General features: G+C 42.6%; 1 protein-coding gene across 4 annotated transcripts in view; it reads left to right on the top strand.

Annotated features, from left to right (window-relative positions):
* TLE1 (TLE family member 1, transcriptional corepressor) overlaps positions 1-16,295 on the top strand; it is a 91,061-nt gene that overhangs the window by 13,200 nt on the left and 61,566 nt on the right. For 2 of the 4 annotated variants that reach the window (XM_030292905.1, XM_030292906.1), the window contains exon 5: positions 16,167-16,229. The exons of the other annotated variants lie outside the window; for them this stretch is intronic. In XM_030292905.1, the coding sequence (XP_030148765.1) occupies positions 16,167-16,229 (63 nt within the window). The remainder of the gene's footprint in view (positions 1-16,166; positions 16,230-16,295) is intronic. 4 annotated transcript variants of the gene reach the window in all.

Below are 16,295 nucleotides of genomic sequence, written 5' to 3'. Positions count from 1 at the left end.
GTAATGCATTAAGTATAAAGGCATTTAACTTGCCTTAGTTGCCAGATTTAATAATAATGATCATACCCCTTGATGATTTACTTTTGGCCGTTGCATGGTTCCTTCACCCCACCAAACATTTTATTGAGAATTTCCTTTTTTTTCATGTTTATTTTTGAGAGAGAGAAAGCGAGTGTGCACACAAGTGGGGGAGGGGCAGAGACAGAGGGGTCATGATCCAAAGCAGGTTCTGCGCTGACAGCAGAGAGCCTGATGCAGGGCTCAAACTCATGAAGTTAGATGCTTAACTGAATGAGTCATCCAGGTGCCCCTGGAGAATTTCAAATATACAGAAAAGAGGAAGGAAATACAGAGTGAACACCCATGCTATCCCCACTTGTATGATCCCAGGAGTCTATAAATTAAAATTTTGTGTTATTTGCCTGTCGCATACCTTACAAAGAGCTTTTGCTCCCCTCTCCCCAATAGATAAGCAAAAAACTCTGGAAAACTTGGAAGGATTTGTTGGAGGGCCAGGCATTTCTTTAGCTACCTACCCTGTTTTAGACTGGTAGATAAAGAAGGGCTTTTCTCCAGGTACATTTTAAGATTTCCATCTCAACAGGTGTTTACAACATTTTATAGTACTTTCTCCTGGACTCACCCTTTGTGTTTTGGCCTGGTTGTATTAGGGGGATCCACCATTATATGGTGTTAGGGTGCTTTCTTTTTCAGCTGTCACCTGGAAGCAGAGATTTGCACTTAACAGAAAAGCCAGACTCCCTTTCTCCCCAAGCCTTCCTACTTTTTAGTCTTCCGTAATGTACCTTTAAGGTGCCATCAGCATGTTTGCAGTGGGGAATAGTTTGAGCGTCCTTAGGTAGGAAACAAGGAAATAATTGTGCTAAAGGACTCTGATTTTGAACTTTGTATGACTGGAAACTGTCCTATTAGAGAGTTTAAGTTGGCCTCAGAGGCCATGGGTGGTGCAGGGATATGAAGTGCCAAAAAACAAACCTCTTTGAGGACCCCAGCGTGAGGAGGAGGCTCTCCAAGGCTGGGCCCTCCAGGAGCACAGCCTTTGTCTCTCGTAGGCGCCTTCTTGATGCCTTGAGCAAACAGCCGGTCAGAGCCTCTTACAAGTAAGGTGACCAGCCAGTGTATTGACACGCACAGACACAATAGAAAACTGCATTAGGAGGCAAGCCGTTGGGATTTGCAGTAAATATATTACAGAACACAAGTGACTTGCCGATACTGCTTGTTTAGCAGTTTGCAAGGGCAATGGCAGTATGGATTTTTGAATTAGAAGGGAAGGGCTGTTCTTTCTCTGTGCGGGAACATCTAGTTGATGGCTGGGGAGAAAATTGATTTAGAGCACAAAATGCAGCTGCCTTTATTTGTGCCATTTGAAAGGCTTCTATGGATTAGTGAGTGAAAATAAAAAGGTTGAGTTCAGTTTAGGAAAGGAGGTCTTAACATTGATCTGCATCTTGGTCTGGAATGGAGAGAAGGAAGGTTGGGCCACTGGGATGGAGGAAGGGTATCCGGTGTCCAAGCAGCCTGCAGCTACAGGTGCCCACTCGGTTCCTAGTTGTCTTTTTCAGCGCTTTGGATTTCAAAAGTCAGCATCTCGGGCTGATTGTTGTAGAGTAAGCTGATTTGGGACATCAGAGTGAGCAGTCATGGCCCCCATCCATTGAGTGCCCATGTACCCTAGGAGCTGTGTATAAGTCCTCCCAGCCTCCTTTTGTGTGGTTATTATTCCTGCTTACAAAAGAGAAGGAAGGCTAGTGGGGTAGGGGATGGGAACAGTGCCTACTCCATGTAGGTTAGTTGTCGGGAGTGAGTTTCTCACATGGGAGCAATTACATTGGTGCCTGGCACTTGGACACTTTGAGGGAAGAACACCTGTTCTTGAAATTGATTATCTAAATATATTATTGGTCGCTTTGAAACTATACCCTGTTGTTGGAATTCTAGGCCATGCTCCCATCTTGTTTTTCCAAAGCCCAACAGCTTCCTTCCTCCCTATATCTGAATCATTCACTTCTCATTATTTCCCCTCAATTACAAAGGTTTTTATTTGTTTCCTTCTAAGATCAGAAGAATTTATCTTTAGGCTCAAAAGGAAATGTTTTTGTTTTGTTTTGTTTTAAGTCACCCATTGGTAACCTCTGTTGTCTAAGGAATCTAGAGGAATTAAAATGCCTTATTTAGGCTAAGCAGCAAAATGTCTCCTTGCAAGGCAACGGTCTTAAGTATTTAATACAGCTACCATTGAGAATAGAGTTATGTGGAGTTTTTTTCATTTAAGGGGATGGAGGAGGAACAGAGAGGATTTGGTTCATTTTGTGGAAGTGAGTTTTGGGGGAAAAAAAAGGATGAGAGCTTCATTTTTTTAAAATTTTTTTAATGTAGTGTGAAAGTTCATCTCTTAATTGGAAGAGAGATTTTGTCATCCTGAAAAAAAAAGGGAGATCAGGATTACCAGGTTCAGTTGTTGCTCGGTTTGAGAAGGAAAAAGTCACCAGCCTTGGTGAGGTATACATACAGACCAGTGTCCTTTCAGCTTGAGTAGACACTTGTGTTATTTTCTCCACGTACTCCTTGGGCTTGGGATTTTTGTGGACTGTCACCTTCATAGCTGCTGCTTATATGCTGGTATTTGGGGAAGCAGGAAAAAAAAACACAGGAGGGAAAGCAGGGCCATTGGGATTAGACACAGTGGAAGATTAGGCTGTTGGCTCTTACTGCCAGGCACGATGCAGTAGAAACTGGACATCATCATAAGTGGGATAGAGGAGAGCACTGCTCAAATTGTGTTCCAGTTGTGCCATTACCTGCTCTCACACTTAATTCAAGGCTCGGCCACCTGCTGACATCTGTGTCCTGAGAAGCCCCATGTTGCTATCTCTGTGTTGAGCTTGAGAGAAGCAGTCCTGAAGTCCTGAATATCTGCAGGGGAAGCACGAGGTTCTCCACAACCCATTCAGCCTGCCAGTTGGCCTGGGTTCTGGAGCCTTTTCCATTTGTGAGCCGCTGGCTCTTTTACAGTGCTCGGGCCACGAGCTCCTGCCTGCAGAGCCGGTCTCCTTGCACAGCTACCCAGAAGATTGGAATTGGACCGCTGAAATGTGTCCAGCTTCTGTACTTCTTAGCTGACCAAAGGCCAGAAGCATACCACTAACTCAAGAGGGGAATTGTTGACTTTTGAATCTCCTAAGAGATCTGTATTCCATAATAGACTTACCCAAGATGCTGTAATATTTGTACATTAACTGAAGTACAGAAAGGTGTCACATTTTGACTACATATTTGGCTTTCTCTAAGGGTACAGAGATTTTTGAGCTAGTTGTTGAATTCTGTATTCATTCTTATTCTTGACTAATGCATCAAATATGGCTTACCCACCTAAAGAGCCCAGACAGATCAATGTCAGTGCACTGATAGAATCTTGTGTAGCCATTGTTTTGGTTATTATTTTATCACAAGGTCAGATACCTCCAAAAAGCTGTGATTTTTATTTTTATTTTTTCTGATTAGCTTGTGGAATTACTCTTGTCAGTTTCCTTCCAAGTACTGAAATTGCTCAGGGTTTGTGTGGAATGAATCCCAATTGTTGCTTCTCAAATTAAAACAGTATAAAAGAGAAGGAGCTTTTGAGTAGACTTTGCACTGTGAGAATATTGGTATTGACACCATTTATAATTTGGAGTATAGTTTGAAGACCAGATTCTACTGTTTGTCGCATACTGGTTAATATGGCTGTAAAGAGGAGATGAATGTGGCTACTTTTCCAAGTCTATTACTCAGGAGGACTGTAAATTTGATTGGCTGTTACAATTCTAGCAGAATCATTCGATTTGAGAGCAATAGAAAGATAAGATATCCAATTACCCAAATGATTTGCAGGGTTAGCCAACGTTGTCATGGAGACACGAGTTGGAACAAATTAAATTTTAAGCAATAAAATAATCTTAAAGCCCGTCTGGGAACAAGAAAATTTGGCAGTGGCACTTACCTGAATTGAATCTTAGCTTGACACGATGTTGTTTGACATTGATATACTGTGGGGGCCTAAACTTATATATGGTGCAACGTTACCTTAAAAAAGGAGCTCTGCCAAACCAGTGAAGCGGGGAGGGGGTGGGAGGGGTGGGTATTAGTATAAAGTCAGGATATTAATGTTTATTCCATGGCCTAAATGATAATTAGGGTCTGCGTTCCCAGAAATATTTTGTATTTAAGGATTGAAATGCCTTAATAATGATTAAGCAGCATTAATTGGACACTTGGAAAAAAAAAGATTTATTTCATAGCAGCATGCAGTTTCTGGAACTACTGCTGTTCCCTCTTTGTGTGTGTGTGCTCGCAGATGTAATAGAAATCGTGTGGATGTCTTTTGGTGGGGGTGGAGGTGTAAGTATGCATATATTTGCATGTACAAACAAGGAGATTTTGGCACATGCCCCTGCACTGCAGAGGATTCTCCGTATTCGTTAAAATTTCTACTTTGCAGTGCTGCGTGCAGACTGGAAAATTGCGTTCCAAACTTTAGCCGATGGCCTAAAACCTGAGTAAGCGTCGGTCTGGGGCTTAGGAGGTTATTTCCCCTCATTAATGTATTGTTTAACTGGTTCCTGGCTTGTGCTGCGGATTTGGAAACAGCCAAGTGGCCCAGAAGGAGGGAGGGGAGGGCCTTTTATCCACATGTCTATTAGACAGATGGAGATGAAAATTGGTCTGAGGTCAGGCCATTTGCAGTGTTCTCTCAGCCTTCGATTTTCCTCTCATCCTCACCACAGATCATCTCAAATGATTCAGTAATGACCAAAAGTGCAACATTGACCTTTATTCCCTGGTGGATTACTGTTTCACAGTCCAAATGGCAGGAAGTCTATTCTGTTCTTCCAGAAGGAGCTCAGCATTATTGAGGCAGCCCAGCCTGGTGGGAACCAGTGTAACAGAATACAGGGTTCAGTTTGGTTTCTGCTGCTCTGGGAAACAAGAATTGACACGTCCCAAACCCACATAATGAATGAAAGGGTATCTGGGATGCTTTCTAAAAACACACATAAGCATATAAATTGATTTGTCCATTTGTAAAAGAACTGGTGAGTTACAGGAGTAGTGACTTCTGGTGGCCTGTGGCTTATAACTTGTTTTCACATTCATGGCCCTGATTGTTCCCCCTTCTATGTAATGCTTCCTCAGTATAGCTTAGACAACACAGTGACATCATAACGCTGGTTCATTTTCAAATTACAAGTTGGCGTGACAACTCAGTATAAGGGGACTCCAGGTTTTTCTTTGACATGCTTTTAATTGTATATATTTTTGGTCAATCCATGTAACCCTGAATAAAATATCTCTCATGCAGCACCCCTACCCCCAAAGTGGCTTGATTGTTGTTTTGAAGAGTTGGTAATTTTTTTGTTGCTTAGATTTTTCCACAGATGGCATTGTGATGCTATGGTCAGGGTTGTTGTTTTTTTGTTTTTGTTTTTTTTTTTTAGTAATTTAATTTATATTTAAAATGATATTCCTGTTTGCCTCCACTTGCATTGCTGAGTAAATACTCTGTGAATCTTTAATACACTAGTGAAGTCTGTCATCTAGAATCCTTGTACTTACCCTCTTCTAAATATTTAAAAACTTTTGCAAAAGGAGTATGCGTTGGAAATTTTCACCAGCATCCCACATTTCATTTTAATCATGATCTAAGATGCTTTTCAAGAAAATAATTTGTTTCTTGACTGTTGAGTTCACTGTGCGCAGGTTCTTTTTCTACCTCAGTGGCTCCCAGCCTGTGATGGCTCCCCCTGCCCCCCATACTTGCTGCATTCTGGAGCTTTGTGGGCTTCTTCGATTGTGGATTGGAAAGACAATCCCAGGTTCCAACTGGGAAAGGCCAGGAACCTTGTCTTCCTTCCCAAAGGACCACCTTTCCAGTAGCTCAGCCTGTGAGGAATAAAGCCCAGGGGTGGGACTTCCCAGTTGAGACTGAATTTGGGGCTCTGAAGGCTTTGCCTGGGTGCTCACCATCACAAACCTGTATCTAACTTGTGGCCATTCTGCTGCCATGCCACATGGCACTGATGGGCTAGGCCTCCCGGTAGGGTAGCTGCTTTCTTTCCCTAAGAAGTTGCTTTGAAAGAAGAATAGCAGGCGTCATGCATGTGTGTGGGTCATTCATCTGCAGCATGCTTTTTAAAGTTTGGGAACCCCTGCCTCATGGTCACCCCGGGCTGGAATTTACTTTCCCACTATCTGGATTGGCTAAAGATTCCAACCTGTTTAGGGAAATACTCAGTGCCCAACTATTTATTCAGTGATCTCCAAACAAGATGTGGAAAACGAGGCAATGGTTAATGGTAAAGCTAATAATGATGGCTAGGGCTTTATACAGTTAATGTGCACTGGTTGTTTGCTTTGTCGTGACGGAAGATGTGGAGATGGTGATTGTAGACGGTTGGAAGTCAGTACCAACCAAAGACAGGTTACACAGTTCTAAAAGGTAGGTGTTACTACATTCTTTTGGGAGGAAAATAATGTTAACAATTTTTGAAAAAGAACAGCCTCCTAAACCCCATTTTCAGAGGTAACTGGATTTTTGCATATTCCTGTGCAGTCTTTGTCTTTACATAGGCATGTTTTATTTTCGTAATTGTAATTTTAGCCTTCGTGCCAGGATGATGTAGTCTGCTTTTCCTCCCACCAACCCTGCTATTGTATGATATTATCTAATTTCTCATGAGTTCCCTAATGACTAAGACCCGTGAAGAGGGTGAAAGGTGTGGGCTTGCTCTGGGTGTGTTCCAGGAGAGGCTTGTTCTCTTTCCAGAGCGAGAACAATAGGTGGTGACTTCATGGTCGTGTTCTGTGATTCACCCCACGGAATGTATCTTGAAAACCTTCTGTGGCATAGCAGTGCATTTTCCTTTAAGGGCCACCAAAAGCTGTCTTTTTCCATCACGGGACAAGTCCGTACTATTTCATGTGAGCAGCACTTGCTGAACTCTGTAACAAGGGTTTCTGAATAATGGAAATGTGCTGTTTGAGCCCTGAAACAGCTGCGATGCTTTTGTCAAGGATGCATCTTTACCAAAATGACAAATTAAAGCCCAAATGCTCTGCTTGGCAACAGTTGGGTCAAAACATTTAAGTCATTAATTAGAAGGAACTGAAGGGGGAAAATTTTTACACAAATACACAGTGTTGCAGACTCAACTTCATCTTGGAAAATGCAACTGAATTCTTACAAAAAAAAAAAATGAGGGCAGCCCTCAAGTGGGGCCTGCCAGGCTTGTCATTTGCAAATAAATCAAAAGACCATCATTGCAGGACAGAGGACCAATGAATAGAGTTGCTTTGTCATTCTTTGATGGGCCCCACACTCAAGCCTGCTATTAAAAATGAATGCATTCAAGAGGCTCTGCATTAAGAACATAAACAATTAAGGGCACTTGAGTTGCTCTGCTGAGAGCTTTCTCCGGAGATGCAGGCCCCTACAATCTGCCTCACGAGGAGCCAGAGAATGGGAGCAATTAGTGTTGCTATCTCAGCCCCAGCAGCCTTCAGCAGGGGTTTTTTTCCCTCTCCCCTTCCTTTTAACCCCTCCTTGTTTTCAGAGGAGCCAGGAGTGTGAAAGATGGGGAGGGGGGAGGATGGAGTATGCGCCCAGTTGGAAAGGGCTCAGGTTTAGAACACGGTAGGAGCTGCCAAATGAGGGGGAGGTAGGACATAAAAGTTATTATCTGCCAGTAATTGGTGACTTCTGTTCTGATTAATTGAGCCACTAAAGGGTTTCTGTCATCTGGTACTCTTTGTTTTGTTTTAATCATAGGGTTTAAGCAGGGGCGAGACTACATTGCCAGGGATGGAATCATTTAAATGAATATTGTTTGAGGTTTCCCACAGTAGGCAAATGTGCTCCTACCCCCCCCCCCCCGCCCTGGTTGTGTTCCTGCCTTGCTCTAATTTGGTAAAATTGAGTGGAGAAGGGCTCCATGGCTTGTGGCAAGGCCTTGGGGGAGAGATGGGCCTGACCTCCCTACCTGCTTGTTTCTGACCCCAGACAGGTTTTGTTAACCTTTCAGCCCCTTCTCTCTGGGAACCTGTACAGATTGACAGGTGTGAGAGGGTCGACCGTGTTTGTGCACTAAGCAGTTGTCGCTGCAGCCACTGTCCTGGTGGACCATGTTTTCAGCGTGGGTTCCTGGTCCAGTAGCTGCGGATCATCTGGGAACTTGTTAGGAATGCAGATACTTGGGCTGCAGACCTCTGGACTCAGTCTGGGGGCGGGGCACACAGTCATCTGTGTTTTAACAAGGCTTTCATGTGATCTCACTGCACCCTTAAGTTTGAAAACCACTGACAACCTCGTTAAACCATTAAAACCTCAAAGAGACACCAGACCCTTTCCATTTGGATTTCCCCAAAATGTGGTTAGTCATTTATCTACGTATTTATGTTTTAAACAGAAAGCTACTCTGATTCATTAGAATATAAGATAAAATTATCTTTCCATTAGTGTACCTGTGAAGCAAGGTGCCATCATGCTGGGATGGCATGTGGAGGTCTGCTAAATAGCCGACCTTCTGAAGAAGGTCTCCAGGCAAGGAGCCTTTCTCCTCCTGTAAAGGACAGGGCAGAGTATTGAAAGATTATTTACAGTGTTTTGCATATATCATTTTAGGTACGCAGTTTTTATTCAAACATCTTGAATTTTTCTTAGGTATATCAGATGTCATCTTTAGGATTATAGAAATGTATTCGTGGATGTGTTTTTGTGGAGTTTGCTTTACGGTGGAGCTAGATTGTCTGATGTTAGGGCTGACGCACTGATTCTCTCTGCCTGTGAAGGGGACGATGAAAATGCAGAGAGTGGGGCGGCTACTCTTTATTTGCAATTTATTAACGGAGGTCCCTTATGAAATTCGTGCTCTGCCTTGCAGAGCACTTCTGCCGTATCAGTGACAGACTGGGGCCACTTGTTGTGGTACCATTGTTGGCTGAGGAATAACACGCTCTTGGCTTTGAGCTGCTGTGGTCCTGTTTGGCTGTATTACTTAGCAAACAAGGCTGAGTTCATCAGCTTTGTTTCCGGTTTTGAGTGTGTCCCTATTTCCCACTTCTACTTCTTAGAGAAAGGACTAGGCAGAGAAAGTGGTTTCTAATCTTGCTTTATGATCCTGGGCCAATCATTTCCTTTAGACATTGGTTTTTCCATGTGTGATAAGAGGGTTGTAAGAGGCTGGGCACACCCAAAGGGTTTCAGGGTTTAAGTCAGTGCCACTTGTCAGTCACAGGAGTAGTGAGTGGGTCTGACCATTCTTTTCTCCCTTCCCCATGTAATCATACACTTAAACAGTAAATCAAGGGTGGTGTTCCCAAGGCCACTGGAGGGGGAAAAAAAGTTACAGATAACCCTGCCACCCCAGCATAATTACTGTTTTTATTTTGGGTATCAAATTACAGTGCTTGGCCACATGCGTATTTTTTTTTTTTTAAATAGGCAGCCTAACACCATATCTTTGTCCTTCCCCTCCTGCTTCACCTAGTAAATGTGTTGGCCATTTAAGCATCATTATCCATAAAAATGATTTTAATGGTTGCTAGCCATGCCTTTGGGTTGATGTAGTATATTTAAACATTCTCCTAGTATTAGACAACTGATATATCAGGAGGGCAAATGTTAAGTTTTTCAAAAACTCTGCAGATGGTTGTGATGTGTTGAACTGCTCTTATATCTTTACCTGGCTTTTTCTCTTTTGCTTTGAAGCGAGTGCCGCAGTGAACAGCTTCATGCATGGAATGCTTTTCATCTGAACTATTTCCTTAGGATAAATTCTTAGCTGTGGGAAGCTTTACCAAAGGGTTTGAATAATTTCATGCTCTTGAAACACATTGCCGAGTTCTTTCCAAGACGACTATACCAATTTACTCTGTCATCAGTAATGTTTGATTGTTCTGGCTTCCCAGAGGACTCATCATTGTTGGGTTTTATTAATTCTTTTTTTTTTAATAAACTAACTTAACTGGTGCAGAATGACCCACCTTGGTTGTCAGTGAGATTGAACTGTTTTTTGTGGGTTTTTTTCTGTATTTCAGGTTGTCAATTCACAGACTCAGAAACTTCCAGTCATAAGGGATTTAGAGATTATTTATTTATTTTTTTGTATGCTTTGTTTTCATGTTCTTGCCCGTTTATCTGTTGCCAGACACTTCTTACCAACACTTTACTGTGTTTTTCTCTTGGCTTCCCGCTTGGTTCAAGGAAACCAAAAGATCAGTTTGCCAGCCCTCAGCACAAGCAGCATTTTTTATGATCCTTCAATTTGCAATTTAATGGTGGTGGAGTTTCCCCTCCCTAAGCAGACTTTGGGCAAGGTGCCATTCATTGGATTGCTTGGAGACCCATGGACAATTATTCTTAAGCAGTCTTCGCCCTGTTTTGTGCTTCAGACAACACTCATTCTGTATTACTCTGTGTAGTGGAGAAATGGGCAGACGTTGGGGAGTGGACTCTTCAGGCTAGTAAGTAGATGGAAGGTATAAGGAGTATGAAAAACTGGAGAGCCGAGCTCTTCGGAATCATAAGATCCTACAACTTTTAAGTTCAGATGCCTGGAAGAATATGTGTTCAGTTCAAAAGCCCCGCAAAAATACTCCAGGGTTTGGTTCATAGCTGGCCTTGGAGGTATTTGACCATATTTAACTCAGTCAAAAAATACATGTACGTGGATCTTCTCCTTGCTTAGATATGATTTCTTCATGTGAACAAAGCCTTATTCAAACACTGTTTAGACACATCCTATCTGGTTGCATCTTGGTCATTGAGTTTAGGGTGTGTGGAGATTCCATTTTAGTTTGAGTGAAACATTCCTTTCAAAGTGTGTTGAATGTATACCGTGTGGTCAGTGTTGGTGGGGCAGGTATGGCGAGGAGCTGTGTCCCTGTTCAGTGGATGTCTTGTTCTCATGCTCCCATCTTGCACGGAGAAGACTTTAATACCAGAAAAAGTAAGAAACTGGTAGGAAACTGTGCAGAAGCTTTATGTAAATGTGATTTTAAACAGAGGCTTGGGGCGCCTGGGTGGCTCAATCGATTAAGCTTCCACCTTTCTGCTCAGGTCGTGATTTCATGGCTTGTGAGTTCGAGCTCTGCATCAGGCTCTGCTGACAGCTCAGAGCCTGGGGCCTGCTCCAGGTTCTGTGTTTCCCCTGTCTCTCTGGCCCTCCACCACTCATGCTCTGTCTCTCAAAAATGAATAAATTTAAAAAAAAAGTTAAAAAATAAATTGACATAGAGGCTTAGTTTGGTAAATGACAGTAAATGCTGTGGAAGATCTTGAAGGGCCTAGACAAGTGTTTTTGGTGTTATGGGGCAGCTTCTGACTGGATTTGAGACAGGCCTTCAAGAGTCGGGGTAAGAGTATTAACACTTTGTCTTTTTTTTTTTTCCTTCAAGTTTGTTTATTTTGAGAGAGACAGAGAGCAAGTGGGGGAGGGGCAGAAAGACAGAGGCTCTGAAGCAGGTTCTGTGCTGACAGCAGAGAGCCCGATGCAGGGCTTGAACTCATAAACTGTGAGATCGTGACCTGAGCCGAAGTCAGATGCTTAATCAACTGAGCCACCTGGGTGCCCCAAGAGCATAGCACTTTGTAGTAGTGTAGCTATAGTTGACATATTTGCTCACTTGATTCTGATGAAACACTAAAGTAGGTTGGCAGAGACCTGGGGCTCAGCAGTTGAAGTGACTTCCCTGAGGACACCTCCTACTCATTTGCTGAGATGCAAACCCAAGTTTTTGGATTAGGAGAGCCAACCCTGTTATCAGCAAATCAGTATGGGGAGTTGGCATTGACAAGGAGAATTGAAGATCTTTCTGGACAGGCAGTTTGGATTCCTGCTTCCTGCTTGCTGCTTCAGTGTGGCAGCTATTCATGAAGTAAGGCTTGATACTGGAGCCTTTCACCTGCTGGTTAAGCTTCTGGGCACCAAGTTTCCTTGCAAATCTGGTTTGGGGAAAGCTCTTGAACGCTGACTTAATGTTGTTGCCTTATGTGGTGTCAGAAATACAAGCACAGGGAAAGTTTATTTATAAGCGTTATGACTATTAGCAGGGACTGAATATAATCTTCAGCTTTGGGCAGGAGAAGGATTTCTAGGTGGAAAATATGGTTAGCCTTCAGGTTCCCCCCCTTCAATGTCCCCCCCCCCCCCCGGAGTTGTCCAGCCCTCGGAAGACGTAGAAGGCAGTCTTGAAAGAGTCACAGAACTTTCTCAATCCCTGCTGAAGCAGAGTCACGCGTCCAGCTTAACCTGCTTGCAAACTCTGTGGTCAGGAATTAGAAGCACAAGTGGAAAACTGCACCTTGTTAATTTGTGCTAAATGAAAGGTCTTATCAGAATATCCTTGCATTCAGGCAAGAGGTAATACTGAAGAATTATTGTCAGTTTTTATGCTGTCATCCACACTGTTTTATTTAAGGGCTGGGAAGAATGTTTATGAAACCGTCCTGGGTTGGGGGGGGTGGTATTTTAGAACGCCCAGAGCATGCTATCAGGGAAGCAAGTGGCATCCTCGGGAGGGTAGGTACTCTCTTTGTGGAGAACCAGGGCAGCTGGAGGAATGTCGATAAGTCAGAGGTGAGATCTGAATTCAGCTTCGTGGCTCAAATTCCAGCTCACGTGTCAGAGGATAGTTTAAGATGAGGGCTTTGAGACCTGGCGGAGGAGGGGACAGCTGGGATAAGAACCTCCTCTGTTTTTCTTATTTCCATTCTTTCTCCAGATCATTTATTGCGAATTCCTGGGGCAGATGGTATGGCTTTTGATGTTTCTTCATTGGTTTGAGCTTTGATCTTTAACCTTCTTCTGTTTTCGTTCTTACCTTCTCTCCCCTAATTTATATTGTCTCTGCTTTAATCTGTACTTTTCTCCTTTTGTGTTTAGTAACTTTGATATTATTAAAGGTTCGTGAGTTCATTCCATTCAGAGTCTTAACTGTCCCCTGGCAATTAAGTTTAGTTCTCCCTTAAAGCCATTTTATGTAATAACACATATAATTATTATTACAAATTACATCTTCTTAAACAAAATAAATTCCATTAACAGCCCTAGAAGAAAATTAAGAATGGCTTCTATAATTTTGGGGTGTTCTAACCCTGGCATGAAAGCCAGGAACACAGGAAAAAATTCTTTATTGTGACCACATAAAAATTTAAAGTTACTTACGGCAAAAAAATCCATAGTAAGCAAGGTTGAAAGACAAGTGGCAAGCTGGAAAAACTATGGGAAAGGGTCAATATTTGTCATATGGAAAGGAGTATTACAAAAAGCGATGAAGAAACACCAAAGGAAAAATAGAGAAAAGGACATATAATGTGGATCAATAAATAATATGAAAAGATGTTTAACTTAAGGGAGAATCTAATGCAAATAAAAATAAGGTCATTTTTTAAAATCTAGGTGGATAAAGATTTTAAAAAGGTCAACAAAACCCAGTATTGACATTGGGTAGGAGAACAAGCCCCCTCATAGACCAATGATACTGTAAATTGTAACCTTCTCTGCTGGGTACTTTATCAGCATGCATTACAATGTAAAATATGTATACACTTTGACCTAGCAGTTTCACTTCTAGCGATGCCTTTTTATTCCACACAGAGTTTGTAATTACGGAAAATTAAGTGAAGTATGAATATCTACAGATACCAGGAGTGCTTAAACACTAGCATGCTTGTATAGTGGATGGTGTTCTTTTTTTTTTGTTTTTTTAAGTTCATTTATTTATTTTGAGAGAGAGAGTGCCAGCGAGCACATACAAGCAGGGGAGGGGCAGAGAGAGAGGGAGAGAGAATCCCAAGCAGGACTCCCCCACCCCACCCCCTGAACTGTCAGCGAAGAGTCCAACACAAACCGTGAGATCATGACCTGAGCCGAAATCAGGAGTCAGATGCTCAACCGGCTGAGCCCCCCAGGCGCCTGTCATATGTGTATTCATTGAGTGGAAAGGTACCCATATACGTTTTTTTTTTCCTAGACATAACATATTATGGAAAAGCAGTGTTTATAATGGGACCTCTTCGTGTAGAAGTAGCTGTTTCCCCTCTGGGCTTGTGTGCACATATATAATGAAAGTCTGGAATGATGCTTTCCAGAATCACCAAAATGTTAACTAATCATGGATGATAGACTTAAGGTTATTTTAACTTTCTTTTTTATTTCTGTATATACAGCTGTGTGTGTGCCTGTGTATGCTCAAAGTGAGCATATATCATCTCTAAAAGTGGAAAATCTTAGGAGAAATTTTGAGAAGGGGAAAATACAGAATACTGTTGGAATGTATGGAGTGGAAGCTGACGACCTACAAGTCCACAAAGGGCATCCCTACTCCTTCACACATACCCAAACATATAGTGCAGAACCCTGTTGTGAAAGAAAGGGAAGCCCGCCCATACTTTGGAGGAGAACCATGACCTTGAGTTAGCTTGAGTGTGTGGCTGTGATCAAATGAGCTGGGTGGGGCTCACCCAGTTCTGTTTTTGCACCTGGTACAGCTTCAGCCTTTTTGCATAGATCTATTTGCCCCGCTGGTTAAAGCAAGGTCACGGGTTTGCTCTCTGTGCTAGTCATTTCCCCCTTTCTTCCAAGGCAAGGTCTGTATGTACCCTATCTCATTGGTGGTCAGGGAGAATGGTTGGGTTGGCCTAAATCCCATCCCATAAAACCAAAGGCCTTGTTGCTCATTTAACTGGAATCATCTTGGAGGACAAAGGCAGCTCTTTTTAATGTACTTGATTACACAGTTCCCGAGTTTTCTACTTCATCTTACTTATTCCATTCTCGCTTTCTCAAGGGCATGGTCTGTGCACTTCATAATTTTCTTCTCATGTTCCTTTTCATTGCCTAATTCGGTAATAGAGGTGGCATTAGTAAGCATTGACAGAAAATGATGAAATAAATAAGGTCAACGCTGGGACTCTTTTAAGATGACTTTTTTTTTTTTTTTTTCCAAGCGGAACTGGTTCTTCAGAGTTTGAAGAAAGCATAGCTGCTTTGCAATGCTGGAGGATGTTGGAGGTGGGGTGGGCAGGTAGATTCTCCCCTAGGCTGGAAGCAGAGCACCTTTATTTCTTCTCTTGGCCAGTTTGTTCTTAGAGCAGAGGGACTGCTGTGGATTTGGACTCGAGGCAGGGACTTCCGCTTTCTTTACAATAGTCTGTGCCACAGACACTCAGGACACATTTTGTTATGTTCAGCTGACTCTTGGGCTCTGTCAGGGAGGTGTTTGCATTTGACGCTGAATTGTGGGCAAACTTGACAAATACCTAGAACATCTCAATATGACCCTCATGTTGGACTTGGGTTCTGTTTCAACAATGTTTTTCTTGGCTTGTTTGAGACAGCGAGACTCAGTGAAGGCTACTAATGTTGAAGTCGAATATGAGTTGTATAACAGGTGGGACAAGCAAGGGGGCACCTGGGTGGCTCAGTGGGTTGAGCATCTGACCTCGGCTCAGGTCACAATCTCACAGTTCATGAGTTTGAGCCCCACGTCGGGCTTTGTGGTGACAGCTCAGAGCCTGGAGCCTGCTTCAGATTCTGCGTCTCCCTCTCTCTCTGCTCCTCTCCTGCTTGTGTTCTCTCTCTCTCAAAAATAAATAAACATTTAAAAAAAAAAAAAAAGTTGGGACAAGCAGGAAGGAGGTCTGTGGGCTCCTTTCTTCTCTCTCGCTCTCGACTTTGTCTTGAAAGCTAGATGGTGTTTGACCATGCCCCTGCCCCGCTGGCCTCTGACACCAGTAGGAATAAACTTGCTGTAACAGTGTAAATGTGTGGTGGTACACCATAATTGAATAAGCGTACAAGGGGCTTGGCAATCACCAGGTTAAAGGATCATACAGCCTTAAACCATGCAGATTTCCCAACTCAATTAAACTACCCATTATCTTTTCTTTAAGTGACCAATAAAGCGTGTGGTTATGTCTTACTTTGCAAGTGGGATTAATATCTGCTGTTTATCTCCAGATAAATATTAGCAGCACAGGCCGGGAAAAGCCAGTTTTATGCCCTTGAGAGTGAGGTAGTGGAGGGCTCAAGTGTTGGGCATGAAGTTTTATCTTTCTGAACTGATTTTGAAGTATACTAAACATTTATCTGGCTTTGTCTTTATAGACTGAAATCGCCAAGAGATTGAATACAATTTGTGCACAAGTCATTCCATTTCTGTCTCAGGAAGTAAGTAAAACTGTTCAGCTGTTAAAGTGCAATTATGTTGCTTCTCTGTTTGCAAATTAGCTAGTT

This window comes from Lynx canadensis, chromosome D4 (genome assembly GCF_007474595.2).
Source record: "Lynx canadensis isolate LIC74 chromosome D4, mLynCan4.pri.v2, whole genome shotgun sequence".
Classification (NCBI taxonomy): domain Eukaryota; kingdom Metazoa; phylum Chordata; class Mammalia; order Carnivora; family Felidae; genus Lynx; species Lynx canadensis.
The sequence above is the reverse complement of the archived record's forward strand: the minus strand, read 5'-3'. Positions and strand labels throughout refer to the sequence as shown.